Below are 12,500 nucleotides of genomic sequence, written 5' to 3'. Positions count from 1 at the left end.
GGTTTTTCCCTCTCCACCACTGCTGAACATTAGCCAGCCCTTATATATCTGGAGTGAGGGGAATGGCTTGCAAGTCAGGCAGGACCCAAAACGATAAACAGACTTCTAATTTCTCCTCAACTCTTTATTAGGCTGGATGTTAAAAAACTAAATGCTTCCCAATGTTAAAAGATACTCAAATGCTGCAACGAGAGAGTTGCCAACCTCTAGGTGGCCCCTAGAGATCTCCTGCTATTACAATGGATCTCCAGATGACCAAGATCAGTTCCCCTGGATAAAATGGCTGTTTTGGATGGTGGACTCTATGGAATGATACCTTGCTGAGATCCCTCCCCAAACCCCACCTTTCCCAAGCTCCACCCTCAAGATCTCCAGATATTTCCCAACCCAGAGCTGGCAACCTTAGAGAACACAGATGCAGCAGAGAAGGATGGGGGATTATTGGAACAACCAGCTCCTTTATTTCCATCTCTGGCACAAGGTCTCCCGCTTAGGGAGGCTCACAATTTACCCATCCTCCAGTGGCAGCTGTATCAAGGTGGGAACCACCTGCCAACCACAAGCCTCACTAGGAAATGGCTTTGCCCACTGTCCTGAAACAGGGGGCAGGTGCCACATTGGGGAACGGTGCTCAGAAGAGTCAGAGATGCATGTCAAAGAACCACATGTGGCTCCCAAGTCACTGAGAATCACCAATGTAGGATATTCCCACTCAATAGTCACCAACCATCAATGCTCATTTAGAATTCTATCCATCAAAAGCTATTGAGTAACCATCTCCCGCTAGCTGTAGAAACATCAGTTGATGATCAATGCCCACTAGTAAGCTATTGTATTAAATAAAATATGATTAACTATTAACTTGACCAGCACAGCAGCATTTCCATTACAGTACATGCGATTGTTTCTATTTTTTAGAATAATGTGCAAGATCAGCCCTATAAAAATTGAATGTAGCCGCCTTTTGATATTCTATTATCTAGAGACAGATCTACATTACTGCTGACTTACATTTTCAAAATGCGAAGAGCCATGGCTTGTTTTTGAGTCCTAGCAACCTAAAATGTGTTTTGCACTTGATGTGGTCTAACCTAATTAAGTCTGTATAGCCCCTTTCGTACTCCATCTTAAGACAGCTGCTTATTTTGGGTGGTTCCTCCAAGCCCTACAACTCCCCCTATTTTTTAAAAATAATTTTTTGTTGTGTGTTTACAGAATATCAAGAATGGAGAATTCAACAGCTTGCGTAAGCATTCAAGGGCTACTATATACATTTTTTGGTGAGGTATTCACTAACAAAATGTATTACATGCCTTTAAATATTATCAATGAAATTTGTTATGGTTTCAAGATATAATTTTTTAAGATGTTTGTTGGCAATAACCACTGTGTGTGTGTGTTACGTGCCGTCAAGTGGCTTCCGACTCATGGCGACCCTATGAATGAAAGTCCTCCAAAATGTCCTGTCTTTGACAGCCTTGCTCACTACCAAACAATTAATGGTGAATCATGCTAGTGCCTATATGACAGGCTACTAGGTGAGAAATTTAGTGTTCTGATAAGCCAAATAGATCCTGGCTTAAAAAAAGAGAGATTATTTTCATAAACCAATTGATTTATTCACCATCTATATATGTTTTTATATTACCTCTTACTTCACTGACTTCAACTTTGCTTATCAAGTTACAGATTAGTCCGTCAGGTCTTTAAAACTGTTTCCACATTTATTAGTGTTCATTTAGCAAACTTTTAGACTTTTGATGAGATTTTTATTCAAAAGATGCTGACTTTGGGGAGAGGCCACAGTTCAGTGGTTGAGTGCATGTTTGCGTAAGGACCCAGGCTCAATGCCTGGCATCTCCTGTTAAAGGATCTTCAGTGTTTAAGTATTAGGAAGGACCTTTCTCCACCTAAAACTCTGAGCCATGGCCGGCAAAGTAGACAGTACTTGTCAAGATGGACCAACAGTCTGACTCAGGAAGCTGCATATGTTAATGATTTCCATTTTATCTCTGTGGAGATTAACACAGTTTTTCATTGGAACTGTTACAAATGCACGTACACACGCTGTGTTGTCTTACAAAGTATTTGAACAGAGCCAAACATTACTTCAAGAAGAAGAATATGGATATGAATATTTTCTTAATTGCCACTTCTCACAGAATTATGGAAAGTAATCTCAAAATATTTACATATACACATGGCTCAGTAGTAGAGCATCTGCTTGGCATGCAGAAGGTCCCAGGTTCAATTCCCGGCATCTCCAGTTAAAGGGGCTAGGCAAGTAGGTCTTTCATATTACCTACTGTAATGTGAAAGACCTCTGCCTGAGACCTTGGAGAACCGCTGCCGGTCTGAGTAGACAATACTGGCTTTGATGGACCAAGGGTCTGATTCAGGATAAGGCAGCTTCATGTGTTCATGTGTTCATTTTCAAGTATTAAAAGAGCAGCCGATCCCACTTCTCTCCAGTGGCAGCCAACCATCTCCCTGAATACTACATAAATCTGAGGCAGGGTGCCACATACCTCAGATGTGGGACTCCGTTTCTAAGGTCTCCAGCATGCACTTTTAAGAGCGCACAACATTTCACCCTGGTGTCACGAAATGCACAGAGAAGACACTGAGCACCACAGAGGGTCACTTAGCACTTACACTCAAAGAGGAAAGCAAACCTCCTTGCTGTGTGACTAACATGTCCCATTTCAGAACCCTTACAGATCCCCCATCTCCGGAGACGCACACCAAAGAAGCAACCACACACTGACAGAGGGCATGGATCCAGCAGGCTTGGCCCAGGAGCCCGCACCTACCTCCTCCTTCCCCCTCAAACACACCATGGGCACTTCTTGACAATGCAAGCCTCTACAGCCAAGGATACTGGGGTGTGTGTAGGGACAACCTGAGGCAGCTGGACCCAGCAGTATGTCCCAAGCCCTGTGACAGGGCATGGTGCCAAGAAAGCACACCTAGGCGTGCTGGCTATGATGCTGGGTGTGTGTGTGAGTGGGGTTTCAGGGATGTCAGCAGCCATGTACCAGGCATGGAGCCAGCATGGTATAGTGATTAAGAGTGATGGTTTGGAGCAGTGCACTCTGATCTGGGGAACCAGGTTTGATTCCCCACTCGTCCACATGAGCAGTAGATGCTAATCTGGTGCACAGGGTTGGTTTCCCCATTCCTACACATGAAGCCAGCTGGGTGGCCTTGGGTTAGTCACAGTTCTCTTAGAGCTCTCTCAGCCCCACCAACCTCACAGGGTGCCTGTTGTGGGGAGGGGAAGGGGATTGTAAGCCGGTTTGATTCTTCCTTAAGTGGTGGAGAAAGTCGGCATATAAAAACCAACTCTTCTTCTTTTTATTTATCTACAATGTTTATTAGCCACCTTTCTTCCTTAGGGAGCTCAAGGCATCTTCCCAGGGTGCCCCCTGCTCCCAGGTGGGGAGAGTGGGCCCAACTGGAGTTTTTTTTTGGGGGGGGGGTGACTGGCAGATGCTCCAGAGTGTTCAGTGGAACTGCTAGCCAAGTAACCATGGCACCCATTGCAGTGTAGGATTGGAGCCTTATGCAGCAGCAGATACTGATGGAGCAGATGTAGTTGATGTGCATGTCCACACAGCGGACGGGTATCATGGCACACGTTTCAAGAGGGGTATACTGACAAATGGAACTCCCCCCCCATGGGGGGAGGGGACAGAGACCATAGGGGAACCCCACCTGCATGGCAGCAGTGGTCAGGACCACTGTGCTGTTTGCGGTAATTGCATATGTCTCTGTTCAGCTTCTGTGCAGGTGGTGATTCAACAGGAAGGGGACCTGGGCGGATGGTATCCTCGGTGCAGTACGGGCTGGCTGCGGCGACCAGTGTGGATGCTGTCATTCTGTCATGGGGCTGCCATCTCACTGGTCACAGCCCAGCTCCTACAGCAGCCTAATTTAGGTAGCCATCTGTCTGGCAAGTCCATCCAGCTCACAGGCATGATAGGGAAGGCTCACCCCATCTCCCCCTGGCTTCCCAGAGCGGCTTGCAAAGGCACAGGGGTCAGACTAGATATCTCGTTACTATTTCTCTGCTGCTGTTCAATAAAGTCTGGAATTATCTACAGTTCTGTCCCTGTCTGTCTGCTGTTCAGCAGATGAGACATACTTGCTGGTCCCTCCCTCCTACCCAGCCCCTCATACTATTCTCTGCTGCAACTCCTCCTCCTTCTGTGAGTTGAGTTCCTCATAGGGCTCCCTAGAAGGGGGTGACCTTTAACTTGCGGGATCTCATGCTGGGATTGATGTTGTCAGTCTTTAAGGTGCTACTGGACCGCTATTTTGTTGAGCAGTGAAATATAACACATGTCCAGTGTCACCTTAAAGACTGATGACACTTAGGGCCCTAGGAGCTTTCATATAGCTCACCTCATCAGACATGTTGGAGAGGGTTGCAACAGACTCACATCTGGGGCCCTCCACCCCTTTTCACTCATGCACTCTGCCACTCGCACAGGGAACAGTTCGGTGGATGGTCCCAGGGGAGAGGTCCCTATTCTAGCAAGGGAGGGGGCAGGTCTCTGAGAATCACACTGCCCCACCGTGCTGCTGGCATCTGATGAGCCATGTGGGCTGGTGGTACAGGCATGTGGGGGACTCAGTGAGGAGAGGGCACAATGGAGTAGCACAGAGAGACTGTGAAAGGGTGTCTCAGCAAAAATCATGGATTTCCAGGGGAGCCCACCAGCTGGGCCATCCTGTTCCCCCTTTTGTGGTCTGCATGGGCGAAACATCTGCTCCAACACTTTTTGCCTGCCTCTGGTCTCGCTTCATGCAGGGCCTGAGCCAGGAGCCCTAGTCATGCTACCCCAGTGCCTTTCCACTAAGCCATGACTCTTTCTGCAACGTTCTTTACCAGGCCCCATAAGGCTGGTGGTGACATCAGGGATGCAGTGGGGTGCCTGATGGCATGCGTCCCTCGCTGGTAGGATGCTGGTCTTGGGTGTGAGGCCTGTGGGTTCAAGCCAGCTCTTCTGTTTGCTTGTTGTGGGGAAAACATGCTTGCAGCCAGGATGGTTGCATGTGAGGCACACTCTTGTTGCTAGTCACACCTTTCCCAGGGGAAGGGTGAGCATCCTGTCTGCCATGTGGGAGTTTGTGTGGGCTATGGTGGGGGGGGGGATGCTGAGGCCCTGTACCTCTATTGTGGTTGCAATGTCATGGGGTCTTTACTCCCTGTCCTTGGGTGCTCCGTGGAGGGGGCATTGAGGGCTGGTGGCCAAATCTTTGGATGAAGCATGTACGTGCCACGCTGAGGAATGTCATCAGTTGCCACTGCCTAATTGTGGGTGTTGCTGCGTTTGCTATGGGCTCTGTGGTCTGCTCCTTGCAGAGGGGTACGTGTTGTTTTTCCTCTAAAGAATGTTCATAGCTGACCAGCAGCACCACTATTGTGGTGGAAGCAGGCTACCTTTGCCATGGTGTCCCCCAGGATTGTCCTCCCTGCTGTTTCCCAACTCATACCCCAAAACTGCTATTAGCTCCCTGTGTGGGAAAATACTCAGGAGTTGCCACAAAAAGCAGATTGGGGGGGAGAGGAGGATATTTACGTTGAGAAAACAATACAGGGGAGAGAAGGGATAACCCCTGCCCCCCCACACACACCAGTCTTGCTCCAATTCAAAGGCCCTGACAGATGTTTGAAAAGAAAAACAACATTTCAGGAGAACTGAATGCAGATCTCTCACCCAGGGTATAGATTGGCCCTAGCACTGTACCATCTCCAGTGCCAAACAGTGGTAACATCACATAATTAAATATTTTACAACGTCATGATGTGTGAGTACTGAATTAAAGTGATGTTAGTACCAAAAGGGGGTGGGGGAGAGAATGTGTTCATTCATTCCAGTATGCTGAGCAATCTGGAACACATATATTAAATTCAACAGGCATCCAGAGTCAATCCTCTGTAATAAATCAATTAGGAGTGAGGCTATAGTGCTTCCTAGTGCTTTTCCTTCTTTTCCTGTTCAAGTACCACAAGATCATCCATCTTCCAAAGTGCAAGTAATGCTTGTTCGAAGATTCACTTGGTCTTGCAGCCCAACCAAACTATTTGTTAACACAATAAACACACTCCTGAAACGGAATTAAATGCACATGTAGGCATAAGGAAGAAGAATGTATAACTAGATAAATACACAGTGATGAAGGCAGTAACACTAAAAGCACTTTCCTGGCAGTAAGCCCCACTGAATAAAATGGGACTTGAATCAGAGTAGACCTGCTTAGGATTGCTGACTAAATGCTCTAAAGAAAAACACAACAAACACTTGACAATTCACTGCTTTGCATACAACCCTCAAATGTAACATAGCTTAGCACCTAATATTTTGAATACGGTACTTATAATCATTTTTGTTCATAGCTGTTTTTTTTTCATGTAACATGAGCCTCTGTTTTTTTCACTTTGGTCTTCAAGAAATACATTCTTTCCTCTAGGGGCTTTCCTTTTGACATGTCAGAAGACATCTCTCTCTCTTCCCCCCACCCCCTTTGAAAACTACATTAGATGACAAACACACATCTATGCCAACACAGCTGGAGAATAAGCTTCCACCTAGTAAGCATAGGTGGAAGACTGATTTGTGGAAGGCTTCTGAATTTACAATAGTTTGTGCATACTGACCTCCCCAACAATATGGACTAACTCAGAGGCTTAATCATAGAATCATAGAGTTGGAAGGGATGACCAGGGTCATCTAGTCCAACCCCCTGCACAATACAGAAAATTCACAACTACCTCCTCCCCGCCCCCAGGGACCCCTACTCCATGCCCAGAAGATGGCCAAGATGCCCTCCCTCTCATGATCTGCTTAATGTAACAGAATCAGCATTGCTGACAGATGACCATCTAACCTCTTCTTAAAAACCTCCAGGGAAGGAGAGGTTTTTAAGAAGAGGTTAGATGGCCATCTGTCAGCAATGCTGATTCTATGACCTTAAGCAGATCATGAGGTAGCTTCCTCATGGCTACCTCAACACATGATAGCCACAGTCACTTACTTCTAAGTTCTAGCCTCATCAGTTTCTGGTTGTGCAAAGCTTCTGCCATGCACTGAAATCAGTCCAAATTTTGGTGTGCCGCTGAAGTGCTCTCATTGGACCAAAATAAGGATCTGTGCAGAATTTGGATGTAACAATGCACTGGATGACTGGATGAGCCTGTCAATGGGCTGAACCTCTTCCCACAGCCACCATGAGCTGGGAAAGGTGTGACAACACGCCCTTAGTAAGATGAATGAGATAGCCACGTCACTCTGGTGACTAGTTTTTCCCTTCCCTAAAGGAGTCTATCATCTTTTTTTTCCCACTGCAAAATGGAAGGAAGTAAAATGAACAAAGCAAAATGAAATAAAATAACAATCAAGCAAGTGTAGAAAAGCCATAGGGAAACTGATGAGCGACAACTCCATAAAATATGGTGGAGGTAGGCAATATAAATCTGGTAAAAGACATCAGAGGCCACCATAGTTCACCCAACAATTACACCTGAATGGCAGCACAACCTGATGGCAGAACTGCATTCTTCCAGTTGTTGGAGTCCTTAGAAAACCCACACAATTTAAGGATTACTTTAGGCCAAGGGCCTCCAACCTTTATTTAGGATGGACAAAAGGAAATACTTCTTTACACAGCGAGTGATTAAAATATGGAACTCACTGCCAGAGGATGTAGTGACGGCCACAGGCACAGACAGCTTAAAGAAGAAGAGTTGGTTTTTATATGCCGACTTTCTCTACCATTTAAGGAAGAATCAAACCGGCTTACATTCACCTTCCCTTCCCCTCCCCACAACAGATACCCTGTGAGGTAGGCGAGGTTGAGAGAGCTCTAAGACAGCAGGGACTAGCCCAAGGTCACCCAAAGGCTGTTCCTCAGATCTCTCAGGACCATTAATTGTGTGACACTGTGACTAGCCCAAGGTTACCCAGCTGTCTTCATGTGGAGGAGTGGGGAATCAAACCAGGTTCTCCAGATCAGAGTTCACCACTCCAAACCATCTCTCTTAACCAGATTGGACAGATGAATGGAGAATAGGTGGCTACTAGACTCTGTGAATCAAGGGAACTTTGAAGTAAATCTCTGAATACCAGTGACAAGAGACAACATCAGGGGAATGCCTTGGTCTCTACGCCCTGTCGCTAGACTCCCAGAGGAACAGGTTGGCCACTGTGTGAGACAGGATGCTGGACTAGATGGACCACTGGTCTGATCCAGCAGGACTCTTCTTGGGTTCTTGACTTTTGAGCCTATGGACACCTTTGGAATGAATGCCACAGGAGATGGCATACACAGAGGAAACCCAAGTGCAGGGGAGAAGAGAGCCAATAAAAATACACTGGGAAAGAGAGATGAGAGAGAATAAAACAAACACTGTGGTGGCAGCTGCCACTAAAATAGTGTTAATCTGCATCAGTGGTCTGTCTTCAGTGGCCAATCAGAAGCCTTGCTGGGAAGAGCCCCACCTACTTTCTAGAAACACTTGGTGGTCACACACAAAAAGGTGTCTAGCAGCACAATGGCACCCGCAGGAACCACACTGAGGACCCCTGCTTTAGGCAAAGACTTTGACTCAATCCAGCTAAAATCCCTGCATAAATTAAATCAGGTGTCAGAGAGAATGGTTCCAGTGTCTCTGGCATGTTAGTTTCCCACATGCAGGGGATTTTTAAAAATGTGTGTTTAGAGGAGTGATCCCACACCTTCCCTATGAAGCAGTTTCGTCCACAGATAGGTTTGCCACATCAGCTGTTTCTGAGAACAAGGTCAGTGAAACAAATGAAGCATTAGTCATGACAAGCTTATGTCCCATTGTTTTCAATAGCACTTAGCAATACCTCTGCTGAATCACAGCTTTAGTTGCCCTGTAACAAATGAACAACAATGGTATTTTTTCTTCTTCAAACAATCTAAGAAGAGATAATCTCCTTATCTTCTTGAAAAAAGCCAGGCACTTCCTTAACTACCTAGAAAGTAGTTATCAGACAGCACAGATAAGTTTCCTAATATGATGTCATCCTAATTATACAAATGTTGCCCTCACTTATTTGGTGAGTTTAAGATAATTTGTTGTATTTTGCACGTACACCTGATGTAATATAACCTGCTAGTGTTACCACCCACAGTTCGGAGAACGGTTCATAAGAACAGTTATGTTTCTTAACCCCCCAAAAAAAACTTTTCTGCCAGGGGCAAAGTCTACAAAAGCATTTTGAAAAATAGCAGAATAATTCCAGCTGCTACTAGAATAGCTGTTTTCAGGGTTCTAATGTTTGGTGCGACAGAGGCTGCTCCTCAGATCTCTCAGGACCATGAATTGTGTGACGCTGTAAGTCCACCCTACTGAACCTTTTTTTGAATACACGTACACTGGAGAAGGTGGCATCTCTGCAAGTTATATTTCAAGGGGGGGGGGACAACCAGGATTTCAAAAATGTTTCAAAAGCATCCCTCTTTTTCAGACTGCCTGCAAGTCCGTTTATCACAAGAACATAAGAAAGGCCATGCTGGATCAGACCAAGGTCCATGAAGTCCAGCAGTATGTTCACACAGTGGCCAACCAGGTGACTCTAGGAAGGCCACAAACCAGAGGACTGCAGCAGCATTGTCCTGCTTGTATTCCAAAGCACCTAATATAACAGGCATGCTCCTCTGATCCTGGAGAGAATAAGTATGCATCACGAGTAGCATCCATTTCTACTAGTAGCCATGAATAGCCCTCTCCTCCATGAACATGTCCACTCCCCTCTTAAAGCTTTCCAAGTTGGCAGCCATCACCACATCCTGGGGCAGGGAGTTCCACAATTCAACTATGCATTGTGTGAAGAAACACTTCCTTCTATCTGCTTTGAATCTCTCACAACAAGCTAGCACCTTGCGGTGGGCTTCGACTAGAGAAAGTCTGCGTAGGATCGCTCTGCCAAACAAGACCCTGAGGTGGCTGACAGAGAAAACGTTCAAACTCAGACGCAATAAAACAAGTCACCAAAACGGAATAAAGCGAACGACGAACACAGACAGACTTTTGGGCGCTTTCATTCCACTTGCAATGCACCTGAACCATTCTTGGCAAGCGGCTTTTGCCATTTCACTGTCAAACCCAGCTTCAAAGTGGATTGAAAGTGCATTATTTGGCATGTGTGAAAGCACCCCTTGCCAAGCATGGACCACGAAGCCGGTAAATGGAGTCACAAGCCCAGGGGACGCCAGATTCCCAGGACACCCGTTCCCCCTTCACACGTCCACCAGCCCCCTTACCGTTAGCGTTCTTCCCGCAGATGAGATGCTCGTAGGGCTGCAGCACGCCCCAGAGCTCCGCGTCGTTGTTGATGACCATCTCGAGAACCTCGGCGGACACCTCGCCCCCTCCTCCTCCTCCTCCGCCGTCGGGGCTCTGGCCGGCCAGCACCCGGGCCCTGATCTCCTCCACCAGGTTCTCCATGCAGGAGGCCAGCGCGATGGCGGCGTACTGGTGGACCCGCACCGAGATCCTGGTGTCCACCATCCACCTGAAGAACCTGCCCACGGAGAAGGTGAGGCCGCAGCGGGCCGACTTGCCCTTGCGCAGCCCGTCGCCGGCGCTCATGCTGTAGAGGGAGAGGGCCTTGACGGCGGCCAGCACGCAGCTCTCCGCCAGGGACCAGCTCTGGATCAGCTGCAGGGCGCTCTGCACCTCGAGGCGCGTGCACTTGCAGTGCACCCCGCTCAGGCGCTGCGCCTCCCGGCAGATCCGCAGCAAGGGGCGCCGCAGCAGCGCCGAGAGCCTCCGCACGGCGTCGGGGGCGAAGCGCCGCCGGCCCTGGCCCTTGCCCTTGCCCAGCACCCTGCCCACGTCCCCGTCGCTCCACGGGAACTCCTCCAGCTCGGGCAGCTTGGCGCAGCGGGCGAAGACGTCCGCCCCCTCGGGGTCCTCCGGCAGGACCGGGGCGCTCACCGTGTCCCAGCTGCTGTGGCGGCTGTTCATGGAGTGGGACCACCAGTTGCCCCGGGGCTGGCACGAGGCCAAGGCTTGCGAGCTGGACTGGCACGAGGAGAGGCTGAGGGAGCGGCACGAGTCCCCTGCCCCATACCCGGAGTCCAAGGTGAGGTCTTCCAGGGTCTTCAGGGTCGAGCTGTACAGCCCAGCCATAGGAAAGAGCGGCGAGCCCCCTCCCCTCCCCGGCGATCTGGCCGGCCCCGAAGAAGCCAGGGCGAGAAGAGGCAGGGCCGGGGCCAGGCTGGGGGTTCTGCGCCCTAGACGAGGCTAACTACTCCCCGCCCCCCAACTGAACGCATGAAGCTGCCTTATACCGAATCGTAGCCGCGGCCCATCCGAGGCAGTGTCGTCTGCTCAGACTCCGGGGTCTCAGGCCGAGGGCTTCCCCATCACCTCCTTGCCTAGTCCCTTGAACTGGAGATGCCGGGGATTGAACCTGGGACCTTCCGCAGGCGGGCCAGAGGCTCGGCCGCTGAGCCACGGCCCCTCCCCGAACCAATGTTCAAAAACAAACGCCTTGTAGGGAAAACAAAAAAACAAAAGCGCAAAACTTGGAAAAACAAAAAACAAAAGCGCAAAACTTGGAAAACAAAAGAGCAAAACTTGGAAAAATAAACAAAAGCGCAAAACTTGGGGAAAAAAAACAAAAGCGCAAAACTTGGGGGGGGGAGCGCAAAACTTGGGGGGGAAAAACAAAAGCGCAAAACTTGAAATCGCTATTAAAAAGAATTGCCCCTCGGGTCAGTTCTGCAGCCTTTGAGGTCTCCTGGTTTGCCGAATGGTCGCACCGGCCCCGAGAAGAAACCCAGCCGGCCCCGGGTGTTGCCAGCCCGGCGCGAGAGGCCACCGCGAGCTTCCTTCGCTCCCGAGGCTCCCGCAGGGTGCCGCCTGTCTCCAGTCCGCAGGCAGGCTGAGATCATTTAATTTCCGCCCGGCGCGAGGATGGAAAGAAAAGCGCCGCGGCCAGGGGGAGCGGCGAGGGAGGGATGCCGCAGGAGAGCGCTCGGCCAGCCAGCCAGGCAAGCAGGCAGGCAGGCAGGCAGGGCTATTCCCACAAGGGTCGGTGGAGCCGGGCGGCTCAGAGGGGACCCGGGCCGGCCGGGAGGCGGAGGGCAGCCCGGAGCCGTCCGGGAGAGGCGCCGGCTGCGAGGCTGACCCGGGCAGCTGACGCGCGCCGCCGACCCCGCTGCAGGCACTGGCCCAGCGCTCGCCGCGAACTTCTCCTCCGCGGACGCGCCGACTCCGGGCGGCATGCAAATGACCTGCTGGCGGACGCGCCAATCGGCGGGGCGGCAGGTGGGGCCCGCCACTGGAGCGCGAGCGGGGCGGCCCGCGTGGAGCTTCCGCGCCGCTGATAGGCCGCGCGTGGCGGAGGAAGACGTGCGGGGCGGGGCAAGAACGAGCCCCTGGCAAGGACGGACGGACGGGAGGAGGGAGCTGTGCTCGGGTCCTTCTTGAGCCCCGGAGACGCTGCAGCGGAGCC

General features: G+C 49.9%; 1 protein-coding gene across 1 annotated transcript in view; it reads right to left on the bottom strand.

Annotated features, from left to right (window-relative positions):
* Positions 1-11,170, bottom strand: part of ABTB2 (ankyrin repeat and BTB domain containing 2) — a 192,902-nt gene extending 181,732 nt beyond the window's left edge. The window contains exon 1 of the mRNA XM_056850999.1: positions 10,300-11,170. Coding sequence (XP_056706977.1) covers positions 10,300-11,170 — 871 coding nt within the window. The remainder of the gene's footprint in view (positions 1-10,299) is intronic.
* Positions 11,171-12,500: the final 1,330 nt, after the last annotated feature.

This window comes from Euleptes europaea, chromosome 6, assembly GCF_029931775.1.
Source record: "Euleptes europaea isolate rEulEur1 chromosome 6, rEulEur1.hap1, whole genome shotgun sequence".
NCBI lineage: Eukaryota > Metazoa > Chordata > Lepidosauria > Squamata > Sphaerodactylidae > Euleptes > Euleptes europaea.
The sequence above is the reverse complement of the archived record's forward strand: the minus strand, read 5'-3'. Positions and strand labels throughout refer to the sequence as shown.